General features: G+C 43.8%; 1 protein-coding gene across 1 annotated transcript in view; it reads left to right on the top strand.

Moving 5' to 3' along the window:
* The first annotated feature begins 1,762 nt into the window (after positions 1–1,762).
* Positions 1,763–12,953, top strand: part of RFX4 (regulatory factor X4) — a 47,350-nt gene continuing 36,159 nt past the window's right edge. Inside the window, exons 1-3 of the mRNA XM_035127645.2 lie at positions 1,763–1,833; positions 5,520–5,580; positions 11,339–11,462. Of these exons, the coding sequence (XP_034983536.2) occupies positions 11,397–11,462 (66 nt within the window). The 5' untranslated portion in view covers positions 1,763–1,833; positions 5,520–5,580; positions 11,339–11,396. The remainder of the gene's footprint in view (positions 1,834–5,519; positions 5,581–11,338; positions 11,463–12,953) is intronic.

Here is a 12,953-nt window from a genome sequence, read left to right as displayed (position 1 = left end):
GACTAGTGGTTGCAACCTTCCCCAGTCAAAACTTGTGCTCTCCTACTGAGCGACAATCCCTCCCTTAAAAAGAAACCCCCTTATACTACTGTTGTACTGGGAACTATGGTTTCTCCAAATCCCTGGTATGGGCAGTTTGAAAGAGGATCAAACAAAATCATGAAGAGAATAGACCTTGAGTGGCTGTTAGTCATGGTAGCTAAATAGGATTGCAGCCCCATAGCAGCAGTCCAGGATTGGAAGCAGTGTACTCCTAAATGCCAGGTGCTGGGAGTAAATAACTGGGAATAGCCATAACTATCATGCCCTGCCTACAAACTGTCCAAAGGTATCTGACTGGCTGGAATGATGGACTCTCTAAACCAGGCTTTCTCAACCTTGGCCCTCCAGATGTTTTTGGCCTACAACTCCCATGATCCCTAGCTAGCAGGACCAGTGGTCAGGGATGATGGGAATTGTAGTCTCAAAACATCTGAAGGGCTGAGGTTGAGGAAGCCTTTGGGCTGACCTAGCAAAGCAGTGCTTATGTGCTAATGATGCAAGGTGAACTGGCCCATGGTTTTGCCTAGTCATGTAACTCTGTGATGTGCGCACGTGTGTGTGTGTGTGTGTACATGCATGTACACAATCTTGTGTGAGAGTGTGTGTGTACATGTGTGAGTGAGATATCTTCCCCCTCCCCCCTTTTTTAACTGGATGGTTTTAATGAGAACACAACCCTCCTGCGATGAGGTGAGTGGAAGTAGACCGGATGGCATGCCTCTGTATGAAGATAGTACTTTTTTCATTTACTAGTGTCTGTGTTTCTTGCTTCCTCCTGTCTGTTTTGGGAAGTTGCCAGCCACTTTGCTATCTCCTGTCAGCGATGGATTGGGTAAACAAAGATTGCATTTTGCAAGCATAGGCACGTGCTGTGAACTGCATTAGGCTGAGTTAGACAACTGGGCCCATCAAGCTCAGTACTGCCCGCACTGACTGTGGCAGCAGTTTTCTGGGACATTAAGCAGAGGACATTCCCGTCTCCTGCCTGGGGCTGCCAAGGATTGAACATGGAGCTGTCTGCATGCAGAACATGTGCTCTGCCACTGACCTTCCTGGCTGGCTGTTTGTGAGACATGCCACCCCCAATTTACCCATATAAGCCTAATTAAAGATGGAGATGAGGGATGGAGTTTCCCACTGCCCAACATTTTATTCCATGCGTGTGGCTTGTTCCTTTTTCTGAGGTGGAACACAGGCTTCTGTTATGAGGTAAACTTGTAAGTGTCAAGTCTGGAGAGTTAGATCCCATTTTCAGACTTTTCTAATAATACGGTGTGTTGATTCAAACCACGTGCCTGTCAGATTCTAACTTGCGGGCTAATATTGAAGCACCACAACAATTTCTAGAGAGAAATGTAGAAATTTTCAATTTTAGACCCTTCTAGTAATGTTGGTTCATATATTACCAAGTGGAAACTTTTAAGTAACCTAGCAGTTCTGACAACTCCCTGAGAAGGGTTAGTTGCAAGTGGTTTTATAGCAATAATGGCATGTGCTGGAGTCTCTGTGTTTTATAATATATACACCAAATGAAATATACCCCAGAGATTTTCCTTAAGAGAATTTGCATGGCACCCTAGCACCCCTCTTGATCCTCGGTATAATAGTATTTATTGTATAATAATGAAAGAAAAGGTTTGTCGTTCATGGGAAACATCCTGCCTTTTTTTAAAAAAACGAAAAACCTTTTTTGTTGTTTTGCAGAGAGTTGGATTGAAAGATGTCTCAGTGAAAGTGAAAACAAACGTTATTCCAGTCATACATCTCTGGGGAATGTTTCTAATGATGAAAGTAAGTATATGTCATTTTCAGTAGTAAAATAAAAAAATTCCTTCAGTAGCACCTTAAAGACCAACTAAGTTTTTATTTTGGTATGAGCTTTCGTGTGCATGCACACTTCTTCAGATACCATTTTCAGTAGACTTGTATCGCCAGAAAAGACCCCAAAGCTGTAGTGTCCAGTTGCACCCATACATCTGATTGGGGCCATAGTTAGGATAAAATGACAGGTGTTGCTACCTAGAACACAGCATTGTTTTATTTATACAGTTTATAGGCCAGAGTTCTCTGGGAGACTTAAGTCATGTTTTACACCATTAATCTAATGCACCATAATGCCACGTTAAACAGTCACAGCTTCCACTCCAAAAAATTCAGGAGCTGTAGTTTATTAAAGGTACTGAGAATTGTTAGGAAACTCTTGTTCCCTACTCAGAACTACAGTGCCCAAAGTTCTCTGTGAAGAGGGATTGATTGTTAAACCACTCTGCAATTGTTGCCCTGGGAGGGAAATAGGGGTCACCTAACAATTCTTCACACTCTTAACAAACAACAGCTTCCAGAATGCTTTGGGGGGAAACCCATGATTGTTTATAGTGGTATCATAGTGCTTTTCAATGTGAAGTGTGAATATATGCAACATGATGGTGTGTGTCCTTTGTCCTTTAGCTTAGTGTTGTAACGGTTTTCTTTCCTGGTACCACAGTTCAGTACTTACTTACTCCTAAGTAATTCCAACTGAATTCTGTGGTGCTTACTCCCAAGTCATTGTACATAGCATGACATAGCATTGTACATAGCTTTAGTGGTGTGTGCATGAAGCTGAGATGAGGCAATATATTAAGAGAAAATGGACAAACTGTAATTTATTTATTTTAAAAAGGGCAGGGTCTTGAATCTGCTTTTTGCAACTATCTCAAGAGCCAGTTCACATCTGCATGTGCAACATTTGATGATTCATTGCAGAATGTGAACAGTACGAAGGATGGACTTTAAGGCAATTTGAAAGTGGATATGAGCATTTGTTCTGTGGCACTGTCTCTGCGATGGCCCTTATTCACCATCTGTGATGGCTCATAGAAGTCATTACGGGTGGGGGCAGGTGAGACTTCCAGAATGGTCTCAGTAAAGTCTCTCTCAATGCGATCCTATGCATGTCTACTCAGAAGTAGACTGATTTCAGGGCGGCTTACTCCCCTGGTATATGGCTATGTTACATCCTCCTTCTGAGGATGATAAAGTTATCAGTGACTAATCGCTACGATGACTTTATACTAGGAGGCAGTATGCTACTTGCTGGGAATCATGGTGGAAAGAATGCTGTTACACTCAAGCCTTCCTTCCCATAGGCATCTGATCAGTGAGAATAGGATGCTGGACTAGATGGGCCTTTGGCCTGATCCAGCAGAGCTCTTCTTGTGTTCTTCTGAAAGGATATGACAACTGAGGGTTTTTAGGGGGGGACAATACTGCATCAAGCTTTGCTAATTCATAGAACTCACTGCCTCAAGATGTGGTGGAGGCCACTGACTTAGATGGCTTTGAAAGTGGAGGATAGTTAATGGAGAATAAGGCTCTCAGTCGCTACTAGCCATCATCATCATCATTAATATTAGTCAACCTCCATGCCCACAGACAGTGTACAGATGAATAGCAGCTGGGGAGCAACAATGGAAAGAGGGCAATGGTCTCCCCATCCTGCTTGTGTTTTAATACTTATTGATTTAATACAGTGCTAGGTTTGTAGGTTTAGTACTTCTAGCATGTTGAAGTGGCCAGATCTATCTGACTTGCTGGGCTTGTAAGGTAGATTATCCAAACCCTGTTGAGAAGCTCCCTTGAGTTTCTGCTTTGTTTGGCTGGTGTCTAGCCACAGGCTGTTACGTGGCCACTGGATGCAGCCTACTGGCCAGCTTGGATGATGTCAAGACCTCTGTGAGGTAGTTTGATACACTCTACCTCCTGTTTGTTAAGCTGATGCCAACACACTGTCCTTTGTGATATCATTGGCTCAGCAGTCTTAGCTCACTGAGCCCGATTTTAAGGTGCCGGCCTCTGTGAAGATTTTCAACTGGGTAATTCCAGTTCGATACGTGTTAATGACAAAGCCCCAGGCAAGTGAAACAGCCTTTCGCTCCTCGATGGCTGTAAATGGAAAAGGAAAGCTAGCCAAGAGGGAAGGGGATCAGATGCACCAATCAGAACCAGGTAACACCACCGTTCTGCCTCTGTAGCTCCTTCTCTCTTGTCACAGTACTTCTGTGAGGAAGGAAGGGGCCAGTGCTTGTCCATCAAACCCATCCTTAGGCTTCATAGGCCTCAGGAGGAGGCGGACCATTGCATCACAACCACCCCCTCAGTATCTGACCCACACACTCTTTGGGTGGGCTCACCTCACCCATATATTAAATGGGAGAGGAATTGAACCCTCAGGTTGCCTGTGAATGAAATAAAATACTATCTGAAGTGTAAAAGAATAACAGAAAATAACCTGATATTTTCTCAGTGGTCCCATAGCCTTCTGACAAGGGGCTGAATCCATTGCAATGGCTGCCTAATACCAAATCAGACTGATTGCCCAGTTAGCCCATTTTTGTCCACTCTGACTGGCAGCTCCATCAGGATTTTTCTGAGGATCCCCATCTTTGAAAGAAATTCCATAATGCCTAACACACCTTTACAAGCTCAGTTCTCAGAGAGAAGGTTGATGGTATCTTTCACTTACAGCTGTTGTTACCATCATATTAATTGATTAATTTCTAAATATAGGCCATCTATCTCTCTACATTGTTCATTTCAAAGAATAGGCATGACAAGGCCCTAGCTGAAGTGACTTACATTCCAAAATAAGTGGAAACAATGGAGGAAGGGGGAAATGGAGGGGTGGGGAAGAAGAAAGATGAGTATCTTGAATACTTGTACTTTGGTTCAGTTACAATAAGGTTTAGGAAGTGACACTAAGCTCCAGGTCAGCCTTTGCTGGTACCCAGGGCCAGCTCTAAGGCAAGGCTGGGTGACGCAGGGCGCCCGCCCCCCGCTGCGCTGGGAAACGGGGCAGGGGGCGCCGCCAGAGGGATCTTCGAACCACAGCGCCAGGGCACCAGATATGCTTAAGACGGCCCTGCTGGTACCCTCAGATGTTTTAGACTGCAATTCCTTTGGTGAGCAAAGTCACACAAACAACACAAATAGAATCCAGAGAGAAAAGTCTTGATTGAAAACACTTTACTGAGGAAAGCGAACAAACAGTATAATTTTAGGAGAAGCAAGCAGAAATCTTTTGTCTTTCTTACTTCAGGCCTTGTACGTTGCAGGATGACATTCAACCAAAGGCACAGAGGACAATTCCTCAGAACTCTGCAGCCAATCAGGGTACATGCTACCTCAGGACATCAAGGCAGAAACACTAAAGGAGGATGGAAAGTAGAGCTGGTGAAGGGGTGTGGCCAGGGAGAGGCCTGAGGGCCAGATAAGAGAGCCCCAGGGGTGACATTTGACCCCAGAACTGAGGCTCTGCAGTCCTGTGTTAAACAAACGACATGCTGATTCACACTGACTCCAGCTATACTATGCAACGTTCAGAGTTTATCCTGGGAAGCGTGAGATTTTATGTACAGTGGTTAATCCTGCATCCCCCTTGTTGGTGCTTTAGTGGTTTGACTGAAAGTCTCTTCTCTCGTATTGTTTTCTCGCAACAGATGAGGAGAAAGAGAATAACAGAGCATCCAAACCACATTCCACTCCAGCTACTCTGCAATGGTAAGGTTTTTATTATTGTTTTCAAAGGCTAAGATGTGAGCCTTTTGTATTTTCAGGCTACCTACATCGGGACTCAAAAAAGCAAGTGCAACTTGAAAGGATGATAAGAAAAGAAAGGATAAATAAGGATGAATGTAATTGAAATCTTAGAGGAGGTATGGGGAACCTTTGGTCCTCCAAATGTTGCTGAACTAGAACTCCTATCACCCCTGACAATTGGCCATGTTTGCCGGTGCTGATGGGAGTTGTAGTTCAGCAACATCTGGAAGGCTAAAGAGCCCCCACACCTGGCTTACAGTAAATACCTGTACTAGTCCGAAAGCCAGACAAGAACTTTTTTCCTCTCTCTCCATCAAGAACAGAACAGGAAATTCCTTACTCCACCCCGATACAACTAATGCCACCTAAACCACATAAAAGCACTATCCACACCATGGTCATGGCAGCCTTCCCCAACCTGATGCCCTCCAGATGTTTCCATTTTCAGCATCCACCAGCCCCAGCCACTATGGGAATTATAGTCAAAAACACCAGGCGATTGAGGGAGACTGGTCTGTGGTGAGCACAGCTCCTGCCTCTCTCTAATAACCAGCAAAACCAACATAAGCCAGGAAACTCCTCATTTCTGAAGACCGGGGCACCCAGAAAAGGCCCTCCAAAAAAGGATTTTATAAGTGAGCAGGGTTATGTGGGGGGAAAGTAGTCCTCTGAGACCCCACCCCTCAAGCTGCGCTAACAGACTGCTAGCATTTTCTATGCATTCAAACAGCACTTGTCTTTTTTTTCTTTCTTTTGGTTAAATTTGATTTCCCCCACTGACTACTGCTTCCAATTATCCCACACCCATACAGGAAAAACAGGCCTTCTGCGTCAGTCTCTCCCATAATTTGATGGAGTCTGGAGATAGCTTGTTAGCCAGGACATCACCTCTAATTAGATCATAGAGCTCTGCTCCGAAAAGAAAACAAGCAAATACTGGCAGCAGTATTATTTAAAGCATTTTGTTAGCATCCACAGTCTTGGAGGTTAGTGGGCAGTCCCTAAACCCCTGGGATCCTTGGCTCTGTCAAAATGTGCCCCTAGTTTACTATTGCATCCCAGATGTCTGAGGGGGACAAAGCCTATATTATATAATCCAGTTGACTCCCCTCACCAATGCAACTGCCTCTTGCTCTTTCTTCTTTCCTGCGGTCCCTGTTTTGGCTTGTTGCCACCAAACTACAACCTTTGTTTAGGACCCATTTTGGTATAGTTTGTTCCTAGTTGCTCAATCCTGACAAGCCTGTTGTGTGGGGTTGATCACAAGTACTGTTCTTGGGTTTGGCCCAGAACCTCTAGGCCTGAGGTGCCACCTTTGGGTCTTTGACCCAGAGATACAAAATACCATATCTGGGCTTTGGACCTGCTATGGAGGAAGGAGGAAGGAAGGAAGGAAGGAAGGAAGGAAGGAAGGAAGGAAGGAAGGAAGGAAGGAAGGAAGGAAGGAAGGAAGGAAGGTGAAATAATAATAATAATAATAATAATAATAATAATAATAATAATAATAATAATATATTATTTATACCCCGCCCATCTGGCTGGGTTTCCCCAGCCACTCTGGGCAGCTTCCAACAGAAAAACGAAATAAAATAATCTATTAAACATTAAAAACCTCCCTAAACAGGGCTGCCTTCAGATGTCTTCTAAAAATCTGGTAGCTTTTTTTCTCTTTGACATCTGATGGGAGGGTGTTCCACAGGGCGGGTGCCACCACCGAGAAGGCCCTCTGCCTGGTTCCCTGCAACTTGGCTTCTCGCAATGAGGGAACCGCCAGAAGGCCTTCAGCGCTGGACCTCAGTGTCCGGGAAGAATGATGGGGGTGGAGACTCTCCTTCAGGTATACTGGACCGAGGCCATTTAGGGCTTTAAAGGTCAGCACCAACGCTTTGAACTGTGCTCGGAAACGTACTGGGACCCAATGTAGATATTTCAAGACCGGTGTTATGTGGTCTCGGCGGCGGCTCCCAGTCACCAGTCTAGCTACAATCTGCCTGGGAGCAGAGGATGTGTGGAACAGTGTGGAGGCAGAAGCTGCAAAGGGAAGAGGAAAGGCAGAGTAGTGTCATGGTGGCGGCAGCAGTGTGGCTGCTGCATTTGGGACCAGCTGACATACGTCAGCAGCAGCTTGTGTGCTCTACCTGCTACATATTTCAGGAAGGCCCATGAGCAGTGGCAACAGCAGTACCCTGACATGTCCTGCTGTGCTGCATTTCAGGTTGTTTGGCCAATGCAGATGGGGCCCAGCTAACTAGGTCAGTGGAAGTGGGAGCAGAGGACTGGGGGGGGGGGCGGTGATGGCGGAGGTGTTAAGGAGAAGGGAAGGGAATTGAGATTCTACATGTTTGCATGGATATAAGCACAAGAGAGGGATGTGATATCTGTATACACTGGTGCCTCGCTAGACGAATTTAATTCGTTCCACGGGTCTTTTCTTATAACGAAAAATTCGTCTAGCGAATCCCATAGGAATGCATTGAATTTTTATTATTATTATTTTTGCCCACAGGAACGCATTAATTGAATTTCAATGCATTCCTATGGGAAACTGCGATTCACTAGATGAATTTTTCGTAAAACAAATTCGTCTAGCGAAGCAACCTCCACTAGAAAAAACCTTTCGTTAAGCGGAAATTTCGTTAAGCATGGCATTCGTTAAGCCAGGCACCACTGTATATTGTTGATTTGCTTATGCTTTGGCTTTGAATTCTCTTCATGGGTTGAGTGGATCTGAAGCTTATGGTTTGTTTTGCTTCCTTGAATGATGTTCTGGGCATGATATTTTGAACTGGCTGCCATGGATTAACTGGATCTGGAACTTTGTTCATTTTTGCATGGGTTTTTGTTTTCTGCAAGGATTCATTGGTTGTTTTGTAGCAGGGCTTGCTTGTCTGAGTCACCCATTTTTATATTTGGCTTTATGGTGTTTGACACAGTTGGAATCCAGGATGTATTAAGCTGACATGGGTTGGCCTGAACACAATAAATGTATATTGTGATGACAAAAGAAATAGCTGCATACGTTGGACTAACAGAGTGTTTATCCTGGACACAAAGGCCATTTGTGATTAAATTATGCAACTACTGTGAACACTTAAAATGACTGTGCAATATTTATGCATCTTATATTCTCCTAAAGTCAGTGGCTTTTTTCTTTGGCACTTCATAGTAAAGATTTCCAAAGATAAGAAAAGGTGCAATAGAAATGTAAAACCAGTGAAGTAAGCCCCATTCTTCACCTTCATAATATGAGATCTCTGCTCACCTTTTATGGTGGGTGGCGTTGCAGCCAGGCACCCGGGCCCCTGCAGTGATCTGGCAGGGGGCAGAGATTGAGACCCTCCTCGTCCCGTCCCGGCTGCATCACCAGCGCTGGGCAGGGCGACGCCCAGAGTTGGACCCGCTATCCAATCAGCGCTAGTAGGGGGCATGGCCACTGGAAATTTAAACCGTGGCGCAGCTGGGCGCCCTCCTCTCTCACCCTTCACCGGGCAAAGTAAAACCACTGTAAAACCAGTGAAGTAAACGCATTCTTCACCTTCATTATATGAGATATGCTGCAATGCTATAAGTAGCCTCAAAATCTTATTGCGAGAGCTCATATTGCTTTATAAGGGCATTCCTCTACTTCTTATAGGGATAATAGTCAAAGTTCATTATCTTTACACAATACTGTAGGCTAGAGCTGAATTCAACTTATGATGAAGGTCCCCCCCTTTTTTTTTTTAAAAAAAGGAGGGGGCAAAAAATTGAAAGACATTGTGAAAGGTTGGATTTTTGATCATTAAAAAAAGAGTTCAGGTATAATGGAACATTGTCCAGTGTCAAACTAATGACTCTCTGTGAAAGACAGAGAAGGGAAAAGGAAGAAAAGAGAGGGGAAATTCATCAAATATATGATGAAGAAAAATAATTAACGCGGCCTTTCTATCCTGTCTTGGTCAGAGAAACTGACATGCCAATTAGCAGTTATAGCATACAAGCAAAGTCTCTGTGCTTTGAAAAGAGGTTTTGTTGAGGTCCGTGAATTTGGGGAAAGATGCAGAGATGATATTCCCATTGAAAGGAAGGAAGCATGGCTGCGGCGCCCTTATTGACTCTATTCATACCACCAAATATCTTATTGAAATAGTTTGCAGAGACAAATTACCGCCATAACTTGAAGATAAGGGGGGAAATTCCTAGAACAAGCTAGCAGGACATCAATTAAACCCTAACATAGTGTTTAAAGAGAGGTGTTTGTTTTCAATTCCAGGTTTGTTGAACTAATATCATATTGTTATGAGTATGGGGAGCGGTTAGGGTGCATGCCTGGGTCCCTTTCTAATTCCTGGAAGAGCCAGGCTAGCTTCCTGTTGAGGTAATGGGCCTTTAAGGGAGCAAAGGGAGTGGCTCTATGCTAGATGGCAAATGGGTGGGTTCCCCACCCTTCAATTGGCTGGTAGTTAGAAAGACAAAGGCTAGAGTTGAAAGCTGTGTGTGTGTTTGTAAGATAGAAGTTGGAGCAAGAGGCAGACTGAAACCTGTGAGGGGAGGGAAAGATATGCTTGATTTCTGCTCGCATCCAAGGCTGTGGCTGTGGGTGAAGCGAGACCCTTTATTTGGGGTGCTAATGCTGTGAACCAGCCGATCAGATCCAGATGTGTCCAATCCTCCGGGCTGTGATTCTTTTCCAGGCATCTGACACCGTACATGATATCAGATGTGGGAAAAGTGGGCATAGCTCACCAAAAAAACCCAGCTTTGCGGGCCACCTTCCAAGGCCAGGCAGAGGACTGTTTTATGATTAGTGATGAACTAACACCAGTGCTCTACTGACTAGTGCAAGAATACAAGGGGCTGAATCCAGCTCCCCATTTCTTCCTTAAACAGATGATTGGTGCTGTCAGAACAGGCAGCACCAACCTGCTTGAGTTGAGGGTAGGTCAGTGCAGTCAAGCCATGCAGAACTTCCTGCTTGCTCACCTTGGTAATGCTTTCAAATGATAAGAGATCAATATACACATGTTTTGTTATTACCATGCAAACTGAAATGTAACATGGGCATTCTTGAGAGGCGGCTGCATTTCTTGATTTTGCTGCAACAGACTCGCGGTGCAATCCAGTGCATGCCTACTCAATGCTACCGAGTTCAGTGGCACTTTCCCACAGGGAGGTATGTACAGGATAGCAGCCTAAATCTTTTGGCACCTTAAAATACTGTGGCATAAGCTTTTGTGCGAATGTCACATGCAGAGCATGGCAGAACAATATTTTCCTGCTTGATTTGGTCTCTGGTTGCATTTCTTTCACTCAAGATACGGCATATCAGAAAATGGTTATAAAGTGCTGAAGGGCATTTTAATGTTCGACTGCCTTTAAATGTGTGCAAATGTTTTATTTCAGCCTTTGGATCCTTAATTACTTAGTATTCTAGTGGTGTAAGACATTTTGAAGTGTTACAGGAGTCTGACTGCAAGAATTTGTGGCACATTGCAGCATCACCGTTGATTTTCATCTATAGTAGTATTATTTATATATTAACAGAATGGATGATGATGATGGTGTGCAAAGTATGCTGTATTTCAGTACAGAATAAATAGAACACATTTGGCTCATTTTTATGAATGAAAAAACAATGTCCTAGCGTAGGGGCTGGCCCTTCAGTCTGCAGATTTGGAAGTTGAAATACAGAGCAGCCAACCTATTTGTAGTTTTCCATTGTTCGATCATTGTTTTTAAGGCTGGAGGAGAACTACGAAATCGCAGAAGGTGTCTGCATTCCTCGAAGCGCCCTTTATATGCACTATTTGGACTTCTGCGAGAAAAACGACACACAGCCAGTCAATGCTGCCAGTTTTGGAAAGGTGAGTGTCAACCGAAACCGAACCTCAAGTGGGGTTTTGGAAATCTGAAATAATACTACTAGCTGTGAAATATACAATCTCCTACATGTGGACTGCAATCCAAAGAGGAAAACTGTCAGGAGAAAAACAGTAGAGGGAGTGCCATGATTGGATTATTAGTAGCATCAGTCTTAAGAAACCTTTTGTTGAGCGTGAGACTTAAATGCCAAAAAGTAGCTGGGTGAATTTGACTAGTGTTAATGAATTGTGACCCCAGAAAGAGAGTGCAGGGGAAGGTCTTCTATTCCAGATACAGTCACCTTGAATGACAGTATTGGTCTCCATCTGCTCTATACACTTAAAGCAGTACCATACCAGCCATGGTTCCCCCCAGAGAATCATGGGAATTGTACTTTGTTAAGGGTGCTGCAAGTTGTGAGGAGACCCCTGTTCCTCTCACAGAGCTACAATTCTCAGAGTAGCTTAACAGTCAACCCCTCTTCCCAGGGAACTTTGGGAACTGTACCTCGGTGAGGAATGACTGTTTTTGTATTGTTTTGGAAAGTAAAAAAATAAATAAAAAAATAAATAAATGCCAAATTCGACTTTAAATGCAAACTGAATTGACTTTCTTCCCCATCCCTGCTCACAAAACACAACGCTCATTCCACTTAAGGCGTGCACGTCACAACCGGATTCTACCTTACATTTACAAAAATCATACCATAGCTGCTTCCCATACAGGCAGCCCTGTTTAGGGAAGTTTTTAATGACTGATGTTTTAATGTATTTTTAATCTTTTGTTGGAAGCTGCCCAGAGTAGCTGAGGAAACCCAGCCAGATGGGCAGGGTATAAATATTATTATTATTATTACTACTACTATTACTATTATTATTACAATTATTATTATTATCATCATTATATTATCATTATTATTATCATTAAATGTCACTCATCCCTTTCTATTCCCACACAACAGCACCCCCCATCCACCAGTACAGTCAACCACCAAACAGTATCGGCACCTACTTCTTCCACCCACAAAATATACTGCAAAAACATCTTCATAGCAGTGCCGCCGTTGCATGAATCTTTTTCCTTTTTCCTTACCTGTTCATAATGTGAGAAAAACTGCCTATATCTATTGGTACTGGGCTATGGCTAGCGCAAGTGTAACTTTAGGAGAGATCCAGGATTTTTTTTTTAAATCATCTGGAAGGTCACCAAAGGAGCATTTGGGTACACAGATAATTTTTTCCCTAAAGCCCTCTTGATTTGCTGGGGCTCAAACACTGGAAGTGTAAAGGAACTTGTTGGGCTTTCTTTGTTTCTTGTACTTCCGAAAGCGAGTTAAAGTGAGCTGGGATGTTTCGTTTTGCTTTAGGTCTGTTGAGGTAATATTCTACTTTGGGAGTACGTCCTGAATGACAACATGCACCCCTCCCCCCAAAAAAAGCCCAGAAAATGCTTTTTTCCCCACAGCCCCTAGGAACCCCCATCCCCGTCTGCAC

This window comes from Zootoca vivipara, chromosome 10 (genome assembly GCF_963506605.1).
Source record: "Zootoca vivipara chromosome 10, rZooViv1.1, whole genome shotgun sequence".
NCBI lineage: Eukaryota > Metazoa > Chordata > Lepidosauria > Squamata > Lacertidae > Zootoca > Zootoca vivipara.
The sequence above is the reverse complement of the archived record's forward strand: the minus strand, read 5'-3'. Positions and strand labels throughout refer to the sequence as shown.